Source organism: Urocitellus parryii, chromosome 14 (genome assembly GCF_045843805.1).
Source record: "Urocitellus parryii isolate mUroPar1 chromosome 14, mUroPar1.hap1, whole genome shotgun sequence".
Taxonomy (NCBI): Eukaryota; Metazoa; Chordata; class Mammalia; order Rodentia; family Sciuridae; genus Urocitellus; species Urocitellus parryii.
Genome location: NC_135544.1, coordinates 14,866,671 through 14,893,955, shown reverse-complemented (window position 1 = coordinate 14,893,955; position 27,285 = coordinate 14,866,671). Strand labels below are relative to the sequence as shown.

Sequence of the window (27,285 nt, the reverse complement as noted above, 5' to 3'; positions counted from 1 at the left end):
TCGAGATTGGAGCTGAGATCCTGCAAGAGCCCAGAGCCAAAAAAGAAGGCCCGTGAGGAGAAAAGTCGCAAGAAGTGGTGGTGGTAAGTTGAACTGCTGTGCCCAGCTCCTCCTCTTCTGTCTCTCTGAAGTCTTTCAGGCAAACTGAGCCAGTGAAGGCATGCTTCATTGAAGGGGCTGACTTCTAATTCAGGCATAAAGAGAATCGCTCCAAAGGGAAATCTTCTTTCTGCATCTGCAATTGCTCGAGAAAGGCTGGAGTGATTTGGAGGGAGGTGGGGGGTCACAGGAAGGGAGAGAATAGGCAAGATACATTTCTTGCAGAAATGTCTGCTTTTGCACAGTAAAGGAGAAAAATGGAAAGAATTACATAGAAAATCTTAGAATAGACAATGAGCCGACCACATGAGTAATGGGCAGTAAAAGTAAAATCAGCTGCACTCAGGACACGTGGCTGGGAGAGCCGGGAGGGCTGGGGAATGTCCAGAAGTGTTGTCTGTCTGGCTGCCTCCCTCCCTCAAGGAGCCCATGAAGAAACTGAGGTTGGGTTGCAGCAGACTCCTAAGCATGATTATTAGGTGAGAAGTGCTGGGAAAGAGAAGCAGGTGACTTCTAGGGATCTCTGATGTTTTCATTTGGGAGTTAGGGTAGAAAAAAATGCCTTTGATCTCCTCCCTCCCATCACCCCGCTATAATCTCCACCAGTTTTGTCCCCCAGCTTTTTTCCAAGTATGCATTAATCAAATGTGCAGTCCTCTTAAAAGACCTTTCAATTACAGAGGGGGAAAATAACAATATTTTTTATTCCTAACACTCTCTTCAGGAAGCATAGTAAGTCTCTTTAGGTTCTTCCTATTATTATCTTTATTTTCTTAACCTCAAAGCTGAGGGAGGGAGGGTGGGAAGGAGGGAAGTGGGAAGATATGCTGAGCTCCCAAGTAACTAAAGGCAAACTCAAGCACAAAGAAGTGTCGTAGCAATGACTGATTTGGTGGCCAATATGGAATAATATAGAGATCTCCTGCAGCTGATTGATGACAGGAGCCAGTGGGGTGGTGAGATATGTGTGTGCAATCCTGTGAAGAAATCCTGCAAATACGACTCTAAGTGGAATTTCCTGAAAGGTGACTTCCTAGCAATTCTGTGTGGGGGCAGGAAGGCTCAAACTGGGATCTAAACCCTGGCTTGTCCAGAATCAATCTATGCTGACAGGCAGGAGTGCGGGGTACGTTCCTCCTGCCAGGATGAAGGAGTCAGACTGCGGGCACCAGCGGGGGCGCCGTAAATATTGAAACATAAATAGCTCCATCCTACCCATCAATTTATTCTGCCTAAAATGTTCTCAGAGACGCCAGCCTTGAGTCTCTGGGTCTTGTCAGGATCGATGATAGCTGCCCCTATCCCCAAAGGGCTCAGTCTCTGCCCAGACTTCCCAGAACCATCTCAGTTTATTTTGTGATTCCACCTATCATATTCTCCCAGTGTCTGCACTGTTCTCTGCTGTTTCATCAAGGGCCCAGGAGAGTTCATCAGCCAGGGAGGAGCTTAGGAATAGCCATGACCCTGCGGTTCATCTGAAAGCTTATTAAGACAGGGCTCTGGTCTTTGTTTTCCCAGGGCCTAAAGAGTTGACAAGCAGAGCTGGAAAACCAGTGAATTTCCCACTCTTAGAATAGGCAACCCAGGCACACTTCTATACTTTAATTTGAAGTGACCATAGCCATCTATCAATTTTGGGGGTGAGTGAGTAGGAGGATCACAGCACAACTGGGAAAGTTTCCTGTTCAGAGGAGGCCTGTTATTCATCTGCCAACAGGAATTTTTTCAGTCATGGGGTTTTATAGCAGCTTACAGAGGTCTTGGCTGGATGCATCATTTGGAAGGACTAATGCTAGTTTTAGGACTTCTAAAGCTTCTAGAGTGTATGTAGGTTATTTTCATTTTGACAGCTGAGGTAACAACCTGGGTCATAGGCAAGAGCAGCAGACTTAACTCCATTCAAAATACAAAATCAGCATGCTTTTCTGGAATACTGAGTATCTGGTAGTGAGGAAGATTTTGAGTCTTTTGTGAAATTATTCAGTTGTCATTTGATTATTTGGCATTGCACATCTTCAGTCTTAGAATAAAATTTTTCTGGGAGTGATTTTCAGCTCTGTTTTGATAAGATGATTAAGGTAGGCAATGAGGTACTGGAATATTCTGTTCATTCCATCTTTGGGACATTTGTTTTGTATATTCAGGAGAAAAGTTCTGTCCACAGTTTCAGACTATAAGCCTCAGCCTAATCAAGCAGTTCACAAAACTCATGTAGCAGGTCTCAAACAAGACCTGGTGTTTTAGTCAGCTTTTTGCTTCTGTGACTAAAAGACCTGACAAAAAACAATTTTAAGCAGGAAAAGTTTATCTGAGAGCTAATGGTTTCATGGCTCTCAATCCATAGACAGCCAGCTCCATCCCTCTGGGCTCAGGTGAGACTGAACACCATGGCAGAAGAGTGTAGCGGAGGGAAGAGGCTCACTTGATGATCATAAAGCAGAGTGAGAGACTAAGCTTAGCTCACCAAATATATACCTCAAATATATACCTAATGACCCACCTCTTCCAGCCACATCCTACCCTTCAGTTACTACTCAGTTAATCCCTGATAGGGATTAATTCACTGATTGGGTTAAGGCTCTCATAACCCAATCATTTCACCTCTGAATGTTCTTATATTGTTTGACATATGAGCTTTTGGGGTATACCTTGCATCCAAACCATAACATTCCACCCCTGGCCCCCCCAAAACTCATGACCAACTCACCATGCAAAATACATTTATTCTATTTCCAAGAGTCCTCCTAGTCTCAACAGTTCAAGATTGCCCAGAATTTCAAGTCCAAAGTCTCCTCTGAGACTCAGGGCAAGCTCACATTGTGAGCTCTTGTAAAAATCAAAAGCAATTTACAAGTATTCAATATATAGAGGTACAGAATAAACATTTCCATTCAGAAAAATAGGGACCAAAGCAAGACTGAAATATAGCTAGGCAAACAAGTCCTGTGGCTCCATGTCCAGCATCTGGAGCATATAGCATGATGTTCTCTTCAAAGGGCCTGTGTAGCTCTGCCTCTCCGGCCTTGTTGGTGGCAGCGCAAGTGGCCTTTCTGTTAACTTGTGTCAGCTTTCCTGCAACTTTCCTCGGCAGACCATGGTACTGGCATTTCTTAATCTTGGGGTTTTCCACTGTAGCTTCAGCTTCCCCCTCACATATATATTCATTGCCCTCTTAGGGGCTGCCCACAGGGATCTTTCCCGAGGGCATTTTGCCTGGCCTCCCAGACCTTCCTTTGAAATCTTGGTGGAAGCCTTCATGACTTTGTTACTCCAGCATCCTGCAATCCTTCCAAATCAGCACCAATCTGTTGACGCCAAGGTCTATCACCATCTTGAGCAGTAACCAAGGGACCCTGGCTGCAGGAGCCTCTGAGTGCCTGGGTAGCTAGGGCCCCTTGTGCAAGAAGTGTGCCCACTGGTCTCTTCTCAAAGGAAGTTTTATTTTCACTCCCTTGATCCTGAAATGGGTATGGTCTTGTCAACTCCTTGAGATGCCTTCAAGCCATCTTTCTTTTTGTCTCTGGACAAAATCTTTAGCATTTCTTTTGTGGCAATTGAATCTTCCTTAGGCCTCATTTTACTTCCACCCTTCAAGTCCAAGTTTTTCAGATCTCTCTGCTCTGCTTTCTGTGCCTAATTATAACAATAAAATTGTCTAAAAGCCACCAGCAATATACAGGCCACTGCCTGAATGCCATATTGCTAGAAATTTCTTCTACCAGATTAAGATCCCTGTGGGCACACTTAAGAGAGGGCAATGAGTATATTTGTGAGGGGGAAGCTAAAGCTACAGTGGAAAACCCCAAGATTAAGAAATGCCAGTACCATGGAACATCTGCCATTGCTTTTAAAATTAGCCTCACAGAAGGTCTCAGGACGTGGGCAAAATGCAATTTCGCAGCCAGACCATAACACAAATGGCCTCTAGTCCAATTTCCAATAAAATCCTCCTTCTCTGAACTCTCTTAAACCCTGACTTCATTGTCCACTGTCCTGTTGACATTCTGGACTTCTGAGCTCCCATCAGAATTACCCATTAATCTCCATTTACAACAATCTAAAGCATTCCCAGTTTGTACTACTAAGTGTCTCAAAATTCCTCCCACCAATTCTAAAATGTTTCAAAGCTTATGAACCACATGGGCAGGTTAGTCACAGCAATGAACTCCCTTCTTGGCAACAATTTCTGTTTTAGTTAGCCTTTTCGCTGCTGTAACTAAAAGACCTGATACAGACAATTTTAAGCAGGAAAAGTTTATCTGAGGGTTAATGGTTTCAGAGATCTCAGTCCATAGACAGCCAGCTCCATCCCTCTGGGGTCAGGAGAGGCTGAACACCATGGCAGAAGAGTGTGGTAGAGGGAAGAGGCTCACAAAATGATCAGAAAGCAGAGAAACTAAGCTCAGATCACCAAATATATACCCCAAAGGCACACCTTCAATGACCTACCTCTTCCAGCCATATTCTACCCACCTTCAGTTACTACTCAGTTAATTCCTGATAGGGATTAATTCACTGATTGGGTTAAGGCTCTCATAACCCAATCATTTAACCTCTGAATGTTCTTGCTTTGGGGGACACCTCTCATCCAAACTGGTAAGAGTGAGGAGGACTTAGATTTATAGAAAATCAGCTCTAGGGGGAGTTTAAAGATAATCCACCCTGATCCAACCCCAATCAAGCCACATGGTCTTCTGATACCAGTTCCTACCTGAGAAACAGACTTCAGTAGAAGGATACAGAGGGAAAAATAAACTTAATTTTTTATTACCAAAAATAGCTCCAGGGTCGGAAGGGAAAATAAAACCAGTGCTGGGTACACAGCATGAATTTCACAAACATATCTGAAGGGACAGCTCAGGAGAGCTCTGGTTCTGATCATGATTGCCCAGGGAATGCTAGCCTGCTGCATGCCTCCTGCATGGTTGGAGCTCTATAGACATTTGATAGTGAATATATATTGTGAGTAAATCATCACCTGTGAATGCCAGGAAAGTGGAATCTTATCTGAGCTAGGGCTTGAGGTCTCAGTGTATGGTGAGGGGTCCCATAGGCACTGGGTAGATGGGACCTTGGGAGGTTCTTAGGCCCCTTTGTTCCAGCTCTTTAATCAGCAGTTTGATGTCAGCTGGGTTTCATGAAGGCTGAGGACAGAGGGCTGAGTGAGGAAGCTGAGTCCAGTAACCCAGTGCACATAATCTAAAAAGAAAGTCTACCAGTCAACTCCATCTCCTCTGGCTATTCACATTGTGTTATGCTCACAGCAAAGAGAAACTTGTTTTATTCTGCACAGTTGTAGCAAGAGCCAGTCTATACCACAAGGGCTGTAAAAAGAAAGAAGGGTGTGTGTGTGTGTGTGTGTGTGTGTGTGTGTGTGTGTGTGTGTGTGTTTCTGGGAAGCTCCAGTGTCCTTATTTTTCCTCACAAAATACACCTGGCTTTCAGACATCCATACCCTTTACATCAGGCAGGAATTATTGATAGAGACACCTGATATCCCATATGTCTCAGTTTCTAATTCTGACTTCCTTCAAAAGTCCACAGAGTCCCTGGCATGTGTGATGTAAATGGGCTTGGGAAAGACAAATAAAAAAACAGATTAAAAATAGGATGTAAGACACCACCCTGTCTGTATTCAGGAAATAATGGTTGCCATTCAAACCTTTCTGTGACCATAAAAACAAAGCATGAAATTTTTTTTCAATTGTAGAGAATTCAATCACAGATTATCAAGAGGTGTCCAGATGAGTTAGGAAATAGGATTTGTTATTAACACTTGAACACATTGAGGACCCCTAGAGCTTGGTATCTCTTTTATGTCTCTAGTTTCAAGCAGTTGTTCCAGGAAGACCCTGTTGATATTGGTGCTCCTATTGCTGAAGGGAGTAAAGCTCATGATATTAAATACAGCTAACACCTGTGCATAAGGCATTGAGCAGGGCCTTAACCTGCTGCTTCTCTAGTTATCAGAATAATTAAGCAAAATGAAAAATGAGGAGCCTATTGGAAAGACCCAGGAAACAGGCTCAGAGGGCCTGTAAGTGGTAGTTGGGGTTCCAGGTTGAAGGTCTAGAGTCCTTCTCCATACCTGATGACATGCTGCTCTAATATCAACTTTGAACTCGTTAAGAATGTCACAAGATGGCAGTATAACTTAGCAGGAGAGCATTTGCCTAGCATGATCAAGATCCTGTGTTCAAATCCCTAGCACCACCAAAAAGAAAAAAGAAAAAAAATTTACAAGTGAGGGTGGGAGGAGTGTGGCTCAGTGGTAAAGCACATGGTTAGCATCCAAAAAAACCCTGAGTTTGACTCCTTGCACCAAAAAGAAAGACTGTCACAAGCGAGTATCATGGAGACAAGTGAAAAGTGTCAGGTTTGGGCTAGAGAAACTCAGTATCCTGGGTTTGAAAGTCGATGCCGCCTCTTACAAGGCTTGTCATCTTAGGGTAAGTCCCTTATGCTTTCTTTGAAGTTCAGTTCTCTTATAGGTAGAAATGAGTTAAAATTGCCTTAAGTGATTTAGTAGATATAAAGGAGTTTTGTAAACTCAAATACCTGCTAAGCATTAATCCACACATATTTCTCAAACACTATAATGTTAGTTTCACAAAATGCCAGTAAAATTTGGATAAATTTATATAATGATACAATGAAAGCTTCTGGTCATTATTTTCTGATTCAAGTCTGATAAAATACAGAGATAGATGGAAAAACCACATTACTGCATCTCTAATTACCGTGTAGTGCCGTTTGCTTTAAGAAGTAGAAGGAACCTGAGAAAGCACCTTTATCGCTTACTTAACAACACATTCTTTTTGCTTATCATTGAATTTCAGGGTTTGTTTAGATTCGGGAGTTAATATTTTATTGCACTAATTGAGTTAGCTCTTGCCAGTTGAACTGTGTCTTTATTACTTTTTTTTTTTTTTAAATATGTGTGGTACTGGGGATTGAACCCAGGCCCTTGTGCATGCAGGGCAAGCACTCTATAAGCTGAGCTATATCCCCGGCCCACAAGAAAGTATTGCTTTTGCTTTTATCATGGGAAGAGGCAAGGAGAGACATCTATTTTCCTGGACCCACAATTTATACTTTCTTAGCTCCTGCAAATAACCATATTACCTGGATGAAGGTAAAAGTGGAGGAGATGACACCCAAAGTAATGGGTATAGATTTTTCTGAGGTTAATTTCATGTAGCTTAGGCATAGGACATACCTATATTTTGAAGATGCTTTGGAGAGAATTCTTCCCTGATGGGTTGGGGTGGGAGATGCCAGGAGAGAATTCTGCTCTACTCATCCCATTACAATTGATCAAATTATATTAAAAAGCAGACTCTTCTTCTCTTCTCCCTTCTTGTGAAAGACTTCTTGTTCAAGAAGAGAGAAAAATGAACATTTGGCCTATGGAAAATTACCTATTTGAAAAGTTAAGAATTGATTATATGATGGGAGTTTCTAAAAATAGTTTATGTTCTGAGAGCACGGCCTCTAAAGTGAACAGGACTTGCAGAGGTAGAATTAGAACTGCCAGGCTAAAAGTCTCTGACCTTTAGAAGAGCTGTTGTGGGAAACTTCTACCATTTCTGAGGCCTAGCCTTCCTCCCAGCCTCTCACCACACCTCTCTCTTTTGCTATTCCAAGGAGTTCTGACCATTTCTTTTCTAATTTGTTGGCACCTGTTCTGAGCTGTAGTGGTTGGAGTAGGTGAAGAGTGTGTGTTGTTTCAAAACTAGGAATCATTTTAGGGCACTGGTATTCTTGAAGACTGACTCCCTCTCTCTCAGATTTCCAGAGAAAACTTTTGCAAGGCAGTAATAACATAAGGCCCTCCTTTACCAACGAAAAAATAGACCAAATATTTTACATGTTGCAAAACTTGATAACAGTATCCACTCATTTTTATGTTACCTAGCTATTTCCATCCTCTTTTAGCTTGCTCACATTTCTGCCTTCTCTTGATGGCAAGAGTACAAACTAGAAATCCTCCAGTTCAATATCATCTCAGGAAATTGCAATGTTTCCACCTAGACTTTGACTGACTGGTTGACTGCTGTTGTATAGTTCCTTTATTGCAAATCATTTTCCTATATAATTGCAGACAGCAGATTGTTTAAATAAAAGTACTTATCCCCATTTATAAGAGTTTCATTATTTACACAGCATGTGAACACTCCCTTTCGATACAATGTAGAAACCACAGCTCTGGAGGAAGACTTAGAGCGTCCAGCTTGCTTGGTTTTATATTGCTAGGAGCACATTTTATGTTTCAAATTATAAAAGCTTCTTGGAGGGGCAGGACATTGACTTTAGTTAATGTTCAGTAATGTTCAATAATTTCTACCTTGTGTGAGTGAGTGTATCAGTTCCTTTCCTGAAAGATTTTTATGAAGGAAGATGAAGAAGTAGGAGGAAAATAGAGGGGAGACAGGCAATGCAAAGTCACTGAGGACAACACTTGGCCTACTTCTTCTCAGGTCCCTCTGTTATCTAACAGCCATTTGGCAGTGAGTAAGCTATGCCATTAACATAGACCAAACATGTGTGTGCCTTTCCATAATGACAGAATTTATTGGATAAAAATAAATTTGAGGATACACCACTTTCATCGATGGCAGTTTTTCGAATACTTGTGGGTCACCTGATAGTCATAGGCTGAGTAAATATAAGTTCTTTTATTCCAATCTTAATTTCTAATATCTACAACACTCATGTCATATATCACACTTGACACAAAAATGTGTGTGTGTGTGTGTGTGTGTGTTATAGAAAGGTTAAGAAAGGGTTAAGGCAGCCACAGGAGTTCACCAGTTAATAATTGAGTGATTCTGGATTGGCCAAAGTCATTGAAATATATGGAGAGGACATCATACCTGATCAAGTTACTCCATAAACCTGAGTTACTCTATTTTGTAACAGTAGTTTCTTAATTTCTAGTATCTACAACACTCCTGTCACATATCACACTTGACACAAAAATGTGTGTGTGTGTGTGTTATAGAAAGGTTAAGAAAAGATTCAGGCAGCCACAGGAGTTCACCATGTGCTTCTGATTAATTTGATAAGTCCACAGAAGTGATTTTTATTAGTATTAAAGAGAGCAAAGACAGAGAGCAGATAGAAAGCAGAGTCACTACAGGTGATCAGATAAGATCAAGAACCAGTTGAAGGGAACAGAGCTGTCAAAGACCAGGAACTTATTCTAGGCCAAGGTCCAGACAGTCAGTAGTTTCAGAGTGTCAGCTCGGAGTGAGCCATGGGTACACGATCATCAAGAAACAGGAGAAACTGTACTCTGCTGAAGCCTGAGGCCAGAAATTCTAAAGTTTGTCACTGTGGTGATTTTCCTGGGCAAGCCTGGTGATCAGGAGTGACAAGGATGGGGTCAGGGTGCCACTGTGTCCAGTCTCAGGTGTTCTTTCTTTTATGAGTCTTGAGTGAGGGGTAGCTTCATTTGGTGGTCTGGTGTGTTCCATAAGTTCATGGGCCTGGTTTTCCCAATGAGTTTGATAATACCAATGCATCCATGTGCTTCTGATTAATTTGATAAGTCCACAGAAGTGATTTTATTAGTATGATTAATTGATTTCTCAATTTGTGCTTTATAGTTGTGCCTCGCAGATAGTGGCTCTTTACTTGTACAAAGAAGGTGTACAGTCCTTCCACCTCAGCACTTAAGCTCAAAGTGGAGTAACTTATGAAAAACTACTGTTACAAAATAGAGTAACTCAGGTTTATGGAGTAACTTGATCAGGGCAAGATGTCATCTCCATATATTTCAATGACTTTGGCCAATCCAGAATCAATCAATTATTAACTAGTGCCCATTAATCGTTATTCTGCCATGTTACTACTGCACAAATGAATATGTTTCTGGCATTTCTCAAAATGGTACCCATCTTTGGACCTGGGAAACAGCACCTCTCCCAGGAGAATTAGCTTCTAGCCAGCTTTCCTGTCCCTGGTTACCAGACCATCATTCCCTTTCCCTTAGAGTGGTCATCATTTGCAAGTTACTCCAAGGGTCAAGTGAACAGTCACTGTTGCTCAGCCAAGAGGATGGCATACAGCTTCCAGGCAGGAAGGTCAGAGTTGCTCTGGAGACACACACATGCATGTGGGAAGCAGACAAGGCCAGCTGAATGCAGATGTGCCTGCTCACACATCAGTGAAATCCAGGCTGTGGTCTATTTGCTGCACCATGTGGCCCACATTTTCTAATTTACAGAGTGTTAACTTGCTTAACTCCTCCTACTAGAGAGGATGCCTCTTGCAGATGTGTAAAAATCAACTTTGTGTGTAGGTTAGGCCTGCTGGGTCTGGGGCTTTGCAACCTTGGAGACCACGGGCCTTACAGCCATTCTACCACTCCTCTCATGCAGTACTCAGGGATTCCAGATTGACTAAAGTCAGGCGTCCTCCTGGTTGACCAGTCTGCCTTCCTCCTTCCCTCTCTTTTTCTCCTTTCCTCCTTTCCTGCAGTCCTTCTTCCTGTTACCTGCTTGCTTGCTTTTTTTCCTTTTAAGTTCATTAATAATACTGGGAAACTCTTAAATACAGCGAAAGGAAAAGAACCAGAAAAAAATAACAATTTTCTTTGAATTTGTAAAACGAGTTTCTGAAAGACTTCTTAGACTTCTTCATCTTGCACCCTGGCCTCCCTAGCACTACTTGTGAATCTCCCTTTGGTGGGAGCAGAGTCATAGTCTGGCCTGGCCTAACCTGTTCCCATGGGTGCTGAGTAAGTCCACATTTCTGGTGTTCACTTTGTTCTTTGTTCAGGCACTGCCCCTCAGATCTCTACACCCACATCTGCACCAAAGGAGAAATAAGGACACATTTTTCTCCCCTCTCTCCTTTCTTCCTAGTCTTCAGACTGCACTTTTTTTCTGATGGCAGGATGACTAATTCCTTTGTCATCTTCTTATTCCATACAGCCCATCCAGCTGCTCTGATTGCCTCTGTGTAGTGTGAGGGAGCTGCTGTGTTGCTAATATGAGACATCTACACTGGGCCTGAGGCCAAGGAAGGCCAAAAGCAGCCAAAGAAGATAAGAAACAAGACTAATTTTCCCAAGAGCACAAGACACAAACATTCTCCTGTCCCCTTATGTTGATTCTCTAGTTGTTAAAGGGCTTAACATGATGCAGCTGTTGGAGTTTTCACACCCAGCCAGGTCATGCTTCTCCTCCCTATTTGGTATTCCCACCCACCCCCACTTGTCCAAGAAGAGAGCAGATCCCTTAAGGAAGGGCAGGGAGTGCAAATATGTCGTTACTCCACTTTTGGTTTTGTAAGTGTTCAACATCTAGAATTAGGTTCCATTTAGAAGGATCTTAAATTCTTGAAATAAAACAGTACCTTGGTTGGCAGGGAAAATAAATAGATAGATAGATAGATAGATAGATAGATAGATAGATAGATAGATGATAGATAGTCAGCCAATCCCCAAGGCTTAGTTGAATGAGTGAATTGAAATGGCTAGTTAGTTTGATCTGCAAGATATAGAAAAGAGGTTTTTTCTGTTGGTGGTTCATTTAATTCTGGACTTCATTTAGGATTCTTTAAAAAGTTCTGAGTGTGTAGAGCTCTCCCTATCCTCTAGGCTAGTGTAGCATCATAAAAGATAGGACAACCCACAGAGGACCATCAGGAAGAAAGAAAGGGAATCAGTTTAGGAAGATCTGTTTTCCAAAGCTATAAGTAATGGGATAAAAATTAAGAAACAAAATTTAAGTGAAACTTTAGGAAAAGATTGAGAAAGTGGAAATTCAAGGAAAAGAAAAGCTGAGAAAGATAATCTTGAAAAATTCAAGATTTCACCCCGCACTCCGTTTAGGATGACCTCAACTGCATGGTTCCTTTCTTCTGGAACTGTCTGAAACCAATGGATTAGTAACTCAGCTGAGCCCTCTGAATAAGAAAAGGGCCTCCAGAGTGCTCAGTCTACCTTGCCTAGGAGGCTTTGGTTGTGCCAAAGGAGAACAAAGGCCCAGAGAGAGCCCTTCTGTTCCCTCACATTGGGGAATGGGCAGAGGAGGGGAAGCCAGAGACAAGATTCCTTGGGAGCCTACATTTTTCTCCTTGGAACCACTGTTGCTCAGCTCCTCCTGCCAGGCTTTCTCACCCTCTCCAGCAGCTCTGTGCCCCCTCCTCTGCCTGTCCCCAGCAGCCCAGGGAGAATCAGTCAGGCGTGAAGAGACTCCCACCTTATCCTCCCTTTCTATTTTCATCCTGACCCTGTAGGGAACTTATGGCCATGTGAGGAGGCTGGATGGCACTTTCAGAGAGGAGTTCTTTTCAAAGAAAGAAAGAGCCAGAGCCACAGCCAGGCAAAATGTAAATCCCAGAAGGCTCTGAATTAATAGACCTTGGGGTCCTGAGGAAGGGGGGAAGGGTGGGAAGAAAAGTTGTTGTGACTGAAGGGAAATGAGTCAGGGGAACAAAGGTCGGTTTTAATTCTTGTGGATAAAGGAGAGGGCTTGCCAGACCACAAAATAACACCCCGACCAACTAACCTACTTTCAGTCACTAAGGGAAAGAAAGATCAGTGGGGAAAGGCAAATGGAAACTGGGAATTGGGGGTTCAGGAAGATCTGAGTCTAATGACCATAAACCAGATGCCTCTTCTATTTTTGCAAATCTGCATTTTGCCAGATCTGTCATAGTCTATAAAAAAGGAGACAGACATTCCAATGGAGCAGTGAGGCATAGAGGGAGCCTTCTTTTTGGTGAGCTAGACCATGGAACATGGAAGCAGCTCTGTCCATTTTAAGTGTAAGAGCAGAGGCAATCTGAGATGGGTAGACTGGCTCTGAGATGTGTCAGCAATAAAATCCCTACATATTCCTCTGGAGAAATCAGAGAGGAGGGCTGGGGATATAGCTGAATTGTTAGTGCTTTCCCAGCATTGTTTAAGACCCTGAGAGACCCTGAGTTTAATCCCTAGCACCAAAAAAACAAACCAAAAAAAAAAAAACAAAAAAACAAAACCCAGAGAGGTCATTACTGTGGCTTCATTTAGTCAACCCCAAGTCAGGAATTCCCCTCCAGGAAACCAATCTCCTGGAGTCCACTGGCTACCAAGAAGTGCCAGAGATTGTTTTGCCCTTCAACCCTTGGAAATCTCTGGGCAAGATCATCTTCCAGCCACTGAAGTGTCTATCAAAGACAAATGAATAAATGAAATATAGTATATCCAACAATGGAACATCATTTGGCCTTAAAAAGAGAGAAAATTCTGACAGATGCTACAATATGGATAAACCTTTGTGATGTGTGCAATGTAGTCAGATTCAGAGAGAGAGAGAGAGAGAGAGAGAGAGAGAGAAAGAGTAAGAGTATAATCATCTTCCAGACACTTGTCCATGAGAGCTGTAGCTCAAGGAAGAATCCAGCTATAATACTCAGGTTCTTGAACTTTACTGTACTTTGCCCTCCTGTATCACATGCTTAAGATCTTTTTCCTCTTCTTTCAGAATTTATGGGACACTCTGAAGAAATAATGAATACAATGAAAAAAGGGCTTCTGTGTGTACTTCTGCTTTGTGAAGTAGTCTTCACTTTGCCCCGCCAGGTGAGTGTCCAATCCATCTCGGCATGTCCCTCCTGGAGGCTGCTATACTTACAGATGCTCCTCAGTACAATCAAGAGTCTGCATCCTCCCAAGGATCCCAGGGGTGAGAAAAATGCCCAAGAATAGGAAGGCTAAGGGACAAAATGTCAGTAAAGCCACAGACATGCATGTGCCCTTTCTTTCTGGATCAGATACTTGGGATTTAATTCTCTGAAGTGGAACCTAGGCATTTATTCCAACTTGAGCCAACAGTTCTTAATTTTGCTCCTCTGCCTCTGCCTGCCTTCTTTGGAGTTACATTAAGGAATGTGTTTGAATTAATCCACAAAGTATTTATAGAAGACAACACAAGTTCTTTGAGCCATAGAATCAGGTAAATTGCCCTTATGCTGCTCGTTACCTGATCACTCTTTGAAAATGATTGGCAACAAAGAATAACAGTAATACTCTGCAGCAGGATCTCAAAGAACAGAGTGCCCCAGACAGCTACTTGGAGGACACAGGGAGCTATGACTCCACTGTTCAGTATTGTAACCACTAACTACATGAAGCTATTTATATTTAAAATTAAAATTAAATGAGATTGAAAATTCAGTTTATGAATCATGCTAGCCACATTTCAAGCTCTCCGTGGCTACAAGGGATCAGTGGCTACCATTTTGGACCACATAAATAGGAAACATTTCCATTGTACATAAAGTTCTTTTGGCTAGTATAAAAGGAGAGGAAGAATTAGACAAGGCAGCCAGAAATGGATATTCCACCTGGGCCAGTTACCCAAGGGAGAGCTTCTGAGTAGATGGCTTCTAATTGTCAGACTCATGTGTGATCATCTCCCAGCTTGTGCTGATCTTTACCTACTCACGGTCTCTTTGCAGGAAATCTACACCCGATTCAGAAGAGGAGCCAGATCCTACAGAGGTGAGAAGGAGCTGAGGTGGAAGAGGGTCAGTGGGGATAGGAGGCAGGGTCAGGGCTTAGGGTAGTAGGACATTAGGGTACCTTAGACTTTCTGGGAGATTCACTTCTACCCAAGACCTGCTTACTATGTTAAGGTGAATTTTTCAGGGGGATTCTAAAAGATGCTGCTAATTCACCCTTCACCCAATCTGCTGATGCCAGCCAGACAGGTTCTGAGAGGAACAGAGTCAGGATGTCAGGGGATCACAAAGCTGGTGAGAGCCTACCAGTTCAAATTCCTTGTTATACAGATGAGAGAACAGAGCCCTGGAGAGACTGAGTTTCTTGCCTAAGGCCACCTAAATGCTAACAGCAGAACAAGGACAGCCATTGCTGTCCAGGTCCTCTGGGGTCTTTCCTGGGCTGTGAACCTTCCAGAGTCCACTCAGCACCTTTGTTAGCATCTCTGTGTTTCCGTTTCTTCCTGTTAATCAGATCAGAATAATAACCTGGGCTATTTCACAGAGGTAGTGAGGAAAGAATTTTTTTCATAAGTCCATGTCTAGAGTTGACTTTAGAAAGCAGAGAAACACTTCCATCAGGATTTCAAAAAAGAATAAAAAATGCTAACAGCCTCTTGTCTTTGATTTGAAGAACTCTAGGCCCCACTTCAGGTTGAGAACTACCAACCTAGAGCCCTCATCTTTCCTCCCTCATGACCTGGTTTTTTTCAATACTCCATTTTAAAGTGGAAGTCTCCTCAGGCCAAATCACACTTAACTCTTAATAATTTTGTTGTTGGATAGCAAAGCATTTCCTACAAGGATATTCTAGCCTTGACAGAATTTTGAAAGAAGCAAGAACATTATCTTCAGTGAGCATATGTTACTTCTTTAATTAACTAAAAATACAATAGGGATTTTGTTGCTTTTTTGTTTTCGTGGTGCTGGGGATGAAACTCGGTGCCTTGCACATGCTAGGCAAGTGCTCTACAACTGAGCTGTAGTCTCAGCCCCATGTTTTCTTTTTATTTTTTAAAGTTGGCATTCTGGTTTGAAAACAGAAAAAGATGAAAAGAAAACATTAGTGGGAGTATTTCAACTATTTTAATTATATCAAAAATACTAATGGAGCCAGGTGTGATGGAGTACACACATAATCCCAGCTACTCAGGAGGCTGATGCAGGAGGATCGCAAGTTTGAACGAGCCTAGGAAACTTAGTGAGACCCTGTCTTAAAATAAAATAAAAAGGGTTGGGAGTGTAGCTCATTGTTAGAGCTGCTTGTCTAGCCTAGCATGCTTGAGGCCCTTGGTTTAATCCCCAGAACCACACAGAAAGGAAGGTAGGGAGGGAAGGAAAAATTTATGGAAACAGCACTTTCCTGCTTAGCCTAAAATGCCAATTTTCTTTGTATTGGTCCAAAAGTGCAACATTTTCTGTGTGGTAGTACTCATATAGATCAAAAACGGTAGGCAATTATACAATATATTTTTTTTGGTGAATTAAAATGAAAAATTGAATATTACTTTATATGAATATTTTGATAGATAAATTATTTCAAAAAAGGACTCATCAGAGGAAAAACAATAACAGGAATATTATCTTTAGTGACAAAATATTAGGTATTTGTATTTGTTTTCCACTTGTATTCCCAAGGAATTTACAATAGATTATAGTCATCCCTCTGAGGGGCATTGATTTGTTCAAGTACCTCTCACAAGATACCAAAATCTACACATGCTCAAATACCTTATATAAAATGACATATTTGCATAGAACTTATGAATGTCTTTAAATATATACTTAAATAATCTCAGGATTCCCTATTATATGTAATAAAGCATTAATTATATACTCCATAACATTAATGTAAATACTTGTTATACAGTATTATTTAGGAAATAACAAAAAAGATCTGTACATGTTCAATACAGATACAAGCTTTGTAGGCCTAACTGTATTTTCAATCCTCAGTGAGTGAATCAGTGGATGTAGAACCAGCAGTTATATGGGCTGATATTTCTCAGTAGGTCCACAGGTGATAAATCTTTGTTGTTGTTGTTTTGTTTTATTTGAATCTTATTCTAAGAAGCCAGCCTGTCTTTTCTTATAGTGATGTGCAGGGATGAAAAAACACAGATGATTTACCGGCAACACGAGTCCTGGCTGCGCCCCATGCTCAGAAGCAACCGAGTGGAGTACTGCTGGTGCAATAGCGGCAGGCCACAGTGCCACTCGGTGCCCATCAAAAGTAAGTATGGACTTCATGTTGAGGCTTCAATTCAGAGGTTCAATCTCATGGGCCCAAACCCTGTCTTTCATGGTTCCCAGCATGTTCAAATCTTCAAAGGGAGATTTTAGGCATGTTCTGTGTTAGGAAAAGTAAAGAAACACAACAAAAAGGAGCTACACTATGTAGCAAATGCTTTCACTTACTGATCCTTAGTTTCCTCATATGTAAATTGGGAGAATACCAATATATACTTACTTTATGGTTGTGGGGTTTAGATTTTGCGAACCATGTAGAACAGCAGCTGGCATATAGGAACACTCTTGAATTTTTAATTCATGTTATTCTTGAAGCTGAAGGTAATTAGGGGTTTCCTTGTTTACGTTTGACAGGTTGCAGTGAGCCGAGGTGCTTCAATGGGGGGGCATGTTGGCAGGCTATATATTTCTCAGATTTTGTCTGCCAGTGCCCTGAAGGATTTGCTGGGAAACGCTGTGAAATAGGTGAGTGTGTGTGTATGTGTGTAAAAGAGAGAGGCACAAAAATTCCAGTTCCCAAATCAACCAGGAAAGGAAAGGAAATGTGTGGTGGAAGGATGAAGGTAGAATACAGTATCAGCTGAGGGTGGCTGAGGAAACGAAAGTGTTGGGTCCAATGGGCAGAGCCTTGAGTATGAATCTGAGTCCAGCTCAGCCATCATCTGCTGGGTTACCTAGCTCCCAGCTTACTCTGGCAATTCCAGCAGTAGCCTGCCCCACTGATGAAGGTGACTGCAGAAACCCATGTGAGAGTCCTTTGAACAAAGGGAGAGTCACATGTGAAGGGTCACATATCCTGCTCTCAATCAGATACCAGTGCCACATGCTACAAGGATCAGGGCATCACCTACAGGGGCACGTGGAGCACTGTGGAAAGCGGAGCTGAATGTGTCAACTGGAACAGCAGTGTGTTGGCCCTGAAGTCCTACAATGGGAGGAGACCAGATGCCATCAAGCTGGGCCTTGGGAATCACAACTACTGCAGGTGAGGCGGCCATCTTCCTCAGTAGGTTCTTCTCTGGTGAAAAGCACTATGGTTGGGGAAAAGAACCTGCTAGGCCCTAGTACTATCTATACAGAAATAGAAGTAAATTGATTTTAGGGAATTGGCTCACAGCTCTGTGGGGGCTAGTGAGTCTGAAATCTATCGGCAACTCATGGCTGGAACCTTAAGAGTTGATGTTGTAGTCTTCTCATATTTTGTTCTTGAGGCCTTCAACGGATTGGATAAGGCCCACCCACAACATCTAGGATAAGGTACTTAAGATCAGGTGATTGCAAGTGCTAATGACATACCTTTGCAGAAATGCCCAGATTAATATTTGATTAAATGCCTGGGGACTTTAACCTAGCCATGTTGACACATTAAGACTAACAATTATTGCCCACCCCTTGTCAACTGAACAACCATATGCATTTCCTTAAACTATACTTAATTTCCAAATAAAAACAATATTATTAAGTCATGTTTCTGCCTAACATAATACAACTATCCAGTATTCAACTATGCAAAAAATGCACTCACCCTTTCCCCAGAAGAGTATGCCAAGTCCTTGGGTATGAGAGGAAAGTTTTCACTTTTAACCTTCCCTGGTCCTCCCTGGATGATTTTTCAGGAACCCCGACCAAGACTCAAAGCCCTGGTGCTATGTCTTTAAGGCAGGGAAGTACACCTCAGAGTTCTGCAGCATACCAGCCTGCTCCAAGGGTAAGTGACAGTCACCACACCTTCTGAGTGTCATTAGGGGAGAAACATCTGAAAGAATAGGGCTGATAGTCCCACAACTGAGGAGAGAAAAGAGTTGGGAGTTAGTGATGGCCACAGAGGGAAGAGTCCTGCCCAGACATTGCCTCCAGCTGTTTGACTATAAGTGGATTCCTTCTCCCCTCTGACCATAAGTCTCCCCATCTACAGAGGAAAGAATGGGGATGAATCAGTAGTTTCTAGTCCTTTTTGAGTGAATAGAAATTCTCCCTTTTTGAATTCATGGTCTCTCTTTCTCAAAACTTTTAATATAAAATAATTCCCCAGAGAGGAAAAAAAACTGTTACAAAAAAGGCACTATGAATTCAGTGGTGTTTTCAAAAATAATTGTATTAGTAACCACAATAGTATGAAAGATACTTTTAAAGCTCTAAATATATACATGGAAAAACAATGAGCATTTGGTTCACAGGTCTACAGGTAATGCTGGTTTACCTGTGAATGTGAAAACTCCTTTACAATAATTCTGAAGTTATCCTCTCTATCCCAAGGATTTTGTCTAAATTAATATTCACAAACATAAATGATCTTACAGATGCCTTCTAATTACAGTATTTATGTGAAGAGGTATATTTCATCAGTTTCAAATGGCGAGAAAAGAGGGTAGGGTGGGGCAAATTGATGAAAATAGGTAGCACTCTTGGGCTCATATGTTCTCTTCTAAGCCTAGCAAAGCCCTCAGAGAACTGGTGGACAAAGTAGGACCTCACATCACAACCCCCTGTTGAAGCACATTGGTTCAATGCAACCATCAAGTAGAAACAAGGAAATCCCTAATTACTTTCAAAGCAGCTCTAAGAATAATCACCACTAAGGGAACACAGCACTCTTTTTCACTAAACCTGAACAGACCCTCAGAATCAGCTTCCACACAGCAATCTAGGAGATCACATCCAGTTGATGAATGTGGAACATGAGATGAAATCTGTGTTAGTCAGTTCCATATAACTATAACAAATACCTGAGAAACTCAACTTATAAAGAAAAAGGGTCCATTTTGGTTCACAGTTCGAGAGATTTCAGTCCATGATCTATTGGCCCTGTTGCTTTGGGCCTGTGGTAACACATGGTGGGAGCATGTGGTGGAACAAGACTGCTCACTGCATGGCCAGGAAGTGAAAGAGAAAGAGACTGGGTTCTCCCAATTCCCTTTGAGGTCATGCCCTCAATGACCTGAAGACCTCCCACCAGGCCCCACCTCTTAAGGATTTCACCACTTCCAACAGTATCATGCTGCAGATCAAGCTTTTAACATATGGGCCCTTGGGAGACATTCCCAGTCCAAACTACAGTGAAACCCACTTGCCATTTCTATGTAAAAGGCCTTAAAGAAAAAATGAAAAGTTGGAGATACCACACTCTTCTCCATGCTAGACTAGCTCTCACCTCCACTTCAAACCCCAATTTGCCTGCCTCACCATTTAATTGGTTTTGTTTCAGCTTGGGATTTTTTTTGTTGTTGTTGTTCCAGGAAAAAATGAGGACTGCTACTTTGGAAAAGGGTTAGCATACCGTGGCACCCAAAGCCTCACCACATCTGGTGCCTCCTGCCTTCCGTGGAATTCTATGATCCTGATAGGCAAGAGTTATACAGCATGGAAGACCAACTCCCAGGCTCTCGGCCTGGGAAAACATAATTATTGCCGGTAAGTAGATCAGAACCCAAGGGATTCAGGTTTTGGCAGAGAAGAGTCAAGAGTGTGGGATGGGAGAAGAATTAATGCCAAAAGTTATATGAAAGATCCGAAGTGTGGGAAGGAACTCTGGATATGATCTAGTCCAACCTATTCACCTGATAGAACAACGCTTATTTCTGAAACTCAAGGTATAACAGTTTTCCAACCCAAAACCCAAGTTAGCGGTCCTGTCCCCCTCACCTAATTTAAGCCTCATTCATTCGGTTCTCAATGCACTTTTATTATAATACTTTTGTAAGAGTTTCTTCTCAAAACATCTCCCAGTTCCTTCCAACATCCCTGTGAGATTAGAATATTATATTACTGAGAATGTGTAACCGACGTGATTCTGCAATCTGCATTTGGGGTAAAATTGGGAGTTCATAACCCACTTCAATCTAATGTATGAAATATGATATGTCAAGAGCTTTGTAATGTTGTGAACAACCAATAAAAATTAAAAAAAGAAAAAAAATATATTACTGAGAGTAAAAAAATTAAAGGGAAAATTTTCCACTATCATTGGGCCTGCCACTTCGGCAAGTTGAACTTGAGATCTTCCTTTCCAGCTCAGTGTTTTTACCACTGATTTACCTCTTTCCACTCTTACGTGGCCTTTGATATAATTGAAAATGTGACTTAAAACCTTAAACTCCCTTATCATTCAGGAATCCAGATGGAGATGCCAAGCCCTGGTGCCATGTGCTGAAGGACCGCAAGTTGACGTGGGAATACTGTGACATGCCCCAGTGCTGTAAGGGCTGGCCCTCTACTACCTGCCTTTGCCTACTCTCACTTCCCCACTATTTCCTTTGCTTCCCTGTGTGTCCTCACAGCTGCTGGTTCAGACTTCTAGAAGGGCTAGGCCTTGGTGGGTAGGAGGCTTCTGTAACTGAAGCAATGGTCTTGGCAGGTGTGCACTTCCCATGCATGGGAGTGATGGGGAGGAACCAAAAGAAAGCAAAGACCACTCTGGTTTCTCTTAGAATTCAGTGGGCTCTAATTTTTCTCTCTGGATGCCTCTATTAATAGTGGTGTTGATAGTAGTGGTGAGTACAAGGAAGAAGAGAGGAGCTCACGTTTGTGACTCCTCAGAAAGTAAGGTGCTTCCATTGTGCTTTTCCAACAGTGGTGTTGGGAGAGTCTTCCTCTTGGATGGAGTCTTCCTCTTCCCATTTACTGAGGAGGAAACACTCTCTCAGAAGTCCTATGGCCTGCCCTAATTCCCTGGGCTCCAAGTAGTAAAAATAGGGCTCACTCCCATGTCCTCTGACTCTAAGGCTTATACTGTGAACTCTTCCACGTTACCCACAGAACCCATTTAACATGGGGAAGCTGCATTAATGATAAGGGATGAGAGGCAGAGAAAATTCAAATTGGCACATGTTGCTAAGAAAATAAAACTTTATTTTGGAAATAGTCTGAGAGTAGATTATAACTCGGCTCCTGTGAATACACAGTGTACCAGAATGTTCTTCAAGTAATAACTAGGAAGTCTAACTAGGAAGGTAAGACATAAACTCTCAGTTAACTCATGACCAAGGGCATTTATGGTGGGTCCTCTGTCAGCCACAGAGCCTTGTCAGCTGGAGTGTTGACAAAAGCTCTGAGAGGTCAGCTTTCACTTACCTTGAAGAATGGCTATGGTTGAGTAAAGGAAAGAAATGGTTAGACAGTCCTCAGAAGGAAACTTACAATACACTACTTCTTAAGCCAGGAAATGGATACAATTAGAAGGAATGAAGCATAGCAGAAACACCCCCAGTTTTGGAGTCAAACAGATATGGGTTCTAATCTAGATACCATTGTGAACTTGGGCCAAAATTTTTTAGCCTCCCTGAAACTTAGGAAGGGATAAAGATAGTATACACATAATATTTAGCATGTTGGTAATGCACTCAACAGAGGAAAGTTGTGGTTCTTATCACTGAGGGAAAAGTTACATCACCCTTGACCCACCTTTCAAAGAGCAGTCAGCCTATAGCAGTCAGAGATCCAAGAGAAGAAACCTAGATGGGTGCTCCGTGGCCTTGCCCCAGCAACTCAGATCTGATCTCCCTTCTCTCTCCTTTCTTCTCCCAGCCACCTGTGGCCTGAGACAGTACAAGCAGCCTCAGTTTCGCATTAAAGGAGGACTCTTCGCAGACATCACCTCTCATCCTTGGCAGGCTGCCATATTTGCCAAGAACAGGAGGTCACCAGGAGAGAGGTTTTTGTGTGGGGGAGTGCTGATCAGTTCCTGCTGGGTCCTATCTGCTGCTCACTGCTTCCTGGAGAGGTAGGGACTTAGAAAACCGATAGATTTTTCTACTAAGGTCTTAAAACCAGAATCAATGGAGTAAATTTTACAGTAAAAATAGCATTCTAAAGCTGTTTTTCCATTAGGTTTCCTCCCCACCACCTTAAGGTCGTCTTGGGCAGAACATACCGGGTGGTCCCTGGTGAAGAGGAACAGAAATTTGAAGTAGAAAAATACATCGTCCATAACGAATTTGATGATGACACTTATGACAATGATATTGGTAAGATGTTATTATTCTCTGCTACAGTTGACAGTCTGGAACACACAGCATACCCCCACACATGTACACCCACACGAATATGTTTACACACACATACACACACACACTTCCTCCTTCCTAAGCCTGGCTCCCTCCTGCTAGTTCCTCCCCTAAAACTGGAAGCGGGGAGGGGGGGGGGCTGGGGATGTGGCTCAAGCGGTAGCGCGCTCACCTGGCATGCGTGCGGCCCAGGTTCGATCCTCAGCACCACATACAAACAAAGATGTTGTGTCCTCCGAAAACTAAAAAATAAATGTTAAAATTCTTTCTCTCCTCTCTCTCTCTCTCTCTTTAAAAAACAAACAAACAAACAAAAAAAAAACTGGAAGCGGCTCTCTTTCACACAGGTCTTATTCTCTCCCTTTCAGCATTGCTGCAGCTGAAATCAGACTCATTACAGTGTGCCCAGGACAGCAACTCTGTCCGCACCGTCTGCCTCCCTGACGCCAACCTGCAGCTGGCTGACTGGACGGAATGTGAACTGTCTGGCTATGGCAAGCACGAGGCATGTAAGTGGAAGGAAGTCTCGGCCCCATCCTGTCTGTCTGCAGGACAGCAGGGGATGTGGTAGTTGAGCACATGGAGGAAAAAGTGGTCAGTAAAGCATCAGGGTCTAGCCCCAGTTCTGGTACTGCTGCTGACTATATGTGAGAGAGGCCCCTGCCTCCCTGACTGGTGAGACCCATCATCTGATTTCCCTACCTCACAGGGTCACTGTACAGGTGAGGGAAAGTCTGAATAGTGCAAATACTTTGAAGAACTTAAGATTCTAAGAAGGTGCTATGTAGGAAGTCAACGAAGGAGGTAGGTTCTCGGATGCTGGAGTTGTGTAGGCCTGATTTAAAATCTCAGTTCTACATCTTGCTTAGCTTTAGGACCTTTGATGTCTTAGTCATTTTTCCATTAATGTAGCAAATACTTGGAATAAGTCAACTTAAAAAGAGGAATGGTTTCTCTTGACTCACAATTTCAAAGGTTTTAGTCTATAGTCATGTGGCACATTGCCTGTGGTAAGTAGCACTTTGTGGTAGGACTCACAGCAGAGGCAGCTGCTTGCCTCACGGTGGCCAGGAAACAAAGGGAAAGGAGAGGCTGGGGTCCCAATATCTCCTTCTAGGTCTTGCGCCCAATGGCCTAACTTCCTCCACTAGGCCCTACCTCTTAAACGTTCTACCTCCCAACAGCACCACTGGCTGAGGACCAAGCCATAGGCCTTCGGGTGACAATCAAGATCTAATCTATAGCACTGGACATAATTTTTTGTTTTGCTTTGAGATGGGGTCTTACCAAATTGTCCAACCTGGCCTTGAACTCACGATAATCTTCCCTCAACCTCCCAGGTAGCTGGGATTACAGGCTTGTGCCACCATGTCTGGCTACTCCAAATCTGTTTCCTCATGCTAAAGTGGACCTAGATCTAATTCTCTAGTTGGTTTAAAAATATTAAATATTATTCAAGTTAATCTTGATGGTTCTCAACTGGAGTGATTCTGCCACCCTGGAAACATTTTTCAATGTTTGGAGACATTTCAAGGTCTCAAGCTAAAGGTTCATATTGACAGTGAGTAGAAAGAGAGATGCTACTAAACATGAGTAGAAAGAGAGATGCTACTAAACATCCGTAGTGCACAGGACAGTCCTCTCAGCAGATCTCATCCAAAATGTTAGTAGGGTCACTATCAAGAAATCCTAGATCAAACCCTATAAAACTGCTGCTTTTGTAAGTCAAAATGATAAAATGTTAGTGATATTATAGAATTCAACCTAACAGATGTATTAATACTTGAGAGATGTTAATTATTGAAAAATTTGGCTTTCTCCTTCCAAAAGGCTTACAAATAAGTTTTCCTAGAATTACAAGACATTTCCTCCCTCTCTTTCAGCTTCTCCTTTCTATTCTGAACGGCTGAAGGAGGCTCATGTCAGATTGTACCCATCCAGCCGCTGTACATCACAACATATGTTTAATAAAACTGTCACAAACAACATGCTGTGTGCTGGAGATACTCGAAGTGGAGGGAACCAAGCAAACCTGCATGATGCTTGCCAGGTAAATATGAATATTGCTCTACTCTTGAGGCCCACCCAAGGACAAAAATGCTCCTTGGGCAACAAGTTCTTAACTAAGGGGAAAAGTTATAGCCAGAATGGAGTGGTTTCATCTCTGTGAGGTCCTAGGGATTCTAGATAGGGTCCTCCAAGAATAAAGCAATTGGAGAAAAATCAAAGTTACGTAAACTTAAGAAATCGAAAATTGTAGGAAATTTCCCCATGTTTTCACAGGAAACTCTACCTGGTACAGGATTTCCTGTAAGCCAAGGCAAATAATTGACTATTGAAGTGATGGGTAAAGCAACATAAGTAAGAAATCCTTAATTTCTATAGGTGCTAGAGAACCAGAATCTATTTTGTATAAGGGCCAAGAGGAAAGGAAATAGGATGAATTGTGAGAAAGAAGTTTTAAAAACTCATATTCAGCCCTAATATCCTAGAATACAGGCTAATTTAGGTTCTGTGTTAGAATCCTTATCAGAATATTTATATTTCATGATTAACAAGATACTGGGGCATGGGGGACAGACAAACTGCTGGTATTAAGACTAAAATATAGCCAAGGAATTGTTATTGCTCAGACATTTCAGTTGTCTACAGTATACCAGGCTCTCCATTAGGGGATGGAAGTTAGGACACAAAAAAGTCAAATGAGGCTTTTGTGTTGAAGACTTTGCAGACATTGTTCTTATAATCATAAAAGCAATTCCCAGGCCTGAGCATTTGGTCTCTTTCTGAATGGTTTCTTCAGAAAGCTCATATGTACCACCTAGTCACAGTCAAAACAAGGGGGTGTATACAAAGTGAAACTATGATCTATCTATATGCTTAAAGTTATGCTTAAAAAACATTATTTTGATCCAATACGACAATAATTAGTACTGAGTTTTACTAAATGCCATATTGTTCTCAGCTGCTTTTTGTGTATCCTCCCAATCAATTTCCATAACAACCTCATGAGATACACAGCATCTTCTCTATTTTATAATTAAGAAAACTAAAGGGGCCAGCATTGTGGCTCAGTAGTAGAGTGCTTGCCTAGCATGCGTGAGGCACTGGGTTCAATCCCCAGCACCACATAAAAATAAAAACAAATAAAATAAAGGTATTGTGTCCATCTACATTAAAAAATTAAAAAGAAAAAAATAACAACATCTAAAGGACAGTTATCCTGAATCCACAAAGCTAGTAAGTGGTTGAGTTCAAACCAGGTGTTTTTGGAGGCCTGAAATGGCTAAGCAATTATCTTTGTCTGTGTCTGTCTGTCTGTGTGTGTGGTGTGGTGCTGGGGATAGAGGCCAGGCCTTGACAAGTGCTCCACCACTGAGCTACCATAATCCTGAGCAATTGTATCAATTCACTTTATCAGAATAGATACAACCTAATCATCTAGAGGATCAAGAAAATTGAGATAATTTGCCCTCTCTGAACTAAGTACTTTAAAGAATATATCATAATACTATAGCAATTCTAATTTTCTCCCAGAAATTGTGCCATGTTTGCAAACAACCTGTTCTGTCTTTTGCAGGGTGACTCAGGAGGCCCTTTGGTATGTGTTAAGGATAAACACATGACTTTGGTTGGCATCATCAGTTGGGGTCTTGGTTGTGGGCAGAAGGACGTTCCAGGTATATATACCAAGGTCACTAATTACCTAGACTGGATTCAAGAAAATATGCAACCATGACCAAGAAAACTCAGCTCCTTAAAATCAAAGGAGATCCTGACTTCTTCCTCTTCAGAAGACATACTGTCAAGTCCATGTGATTCTCTATGCCAATTTCTCCATGAGCCACCTCATGGTAGCAGGGGAGAAGAATCAGTAGGAGAGGACAAAGTGTTTTAGTCGGGTACTTTACATTTTGGACATTTTACAGGAGTTAAAGGCTGCTTTCAGAATGTATTCTGTCAGATAAGAAGACAGCTAAATAAATGCCAACCCCTCCTGGAATTCTACTGTCTAGAGCAGAAGCGATGTAGAATGAAAGTCCAGACTCCTAATCACTGGTTGTGAGAAAATCTGGAAATGGGAACACAAAGATAAAAGTATGTCTCAATAACAAATAATAACTAGATCCTGAAAGAGAAAAGTATTGCATTAGAAAAAGAATGTGTATTTATAGTCACAAGAGCCCAACAGGGCCTCCAAATAAGGGATGGGCTGGCTGGACAGGTCATTTTTCCCAAAACGATCCCTTAAATCAAGTATTCTTCTTCTGCCTTTCCACTCCACTTGGAAAATATTCCTTTTGTGTATAGTGTAAATCTTTTTTCTTTATAAACTTTTTAGTTAACTGAGAGATTATATCATTTTTATAATAGATGAGCTAGGATTTAGACTATTTATATCAATCTACTGTAATTTTCATGTTCTGTTGCCATA

At 42.0% G+C, this 27,285-nt stretch overlaps 1 protein-coding gene across 2 annotated transcripts; it reads left to right on the top strand.

The window, feature by feature from the left end:
• Plat (plasminogen activator, tissue type) lies at positions 1 to 27,285 on the top strand. 2 transcript variants are annotated; one of them, XM_077792578.1, is made up of 14 exons: positions 1 to 80; positions 13,581 to 13,678; positions 14,557 to 14,599; positions 16,694 to 16,831; positions 17,203 to 17,313; positions 17,659 to 17,833; positions 18,465 to 18,556; positions 20,085 to 20,259; positions 20,958 to 21,043; positions 22,372 to 22,567; positions 22,675 to 22,811; positions 23,219 to 23,359; positions 24,734 to 24,900; positions 26,431 to 27,285. In XM_077792578.1, exons 2-14 carry the CDS (start codon positions 13,586 to 13,588, stop codon positions 26,587 to 26,589), a joined length of 1,713 nt encoding a protein of 570 aa, XP_077648704.1. In that variant the 5' UTR covers positions 1 to 80; positions 13,581 to 13,585; the 3' UTR covers positions 26,590 to 27,285. The 2 variants fall into 2 exon arrangements, with proteins under 2 accessions (XP_077648704.1, XP_026265121.1); XM_026409336.2 differs by having other exon boundaries at positions 19 to 83.

Bases quoted from the DNA above. Each gene is read 5' to 3' on its own strand.
- Plat (XM_077792578.1), top strand. From the start codon at position 13,586: ATGGGACACTCTGAAGAAATAATGAATACAATGAAAAAAGGGCTTCTG. The intron at 17,314-17,658 runs GTGAGTGTGTGT...GCTCTCAATCAG, and splicing joins TGGGAAACGCTGTGAAATAG to ATACCAGTGCCACATGCTAC. The intron at 17,834-18,464 runs GTGAGGCGGCCA...ATGATTTTTCAG, and splicing joins GGGAATCACAACTACTGCAG to GAACCCCGACCAAGACTCAA.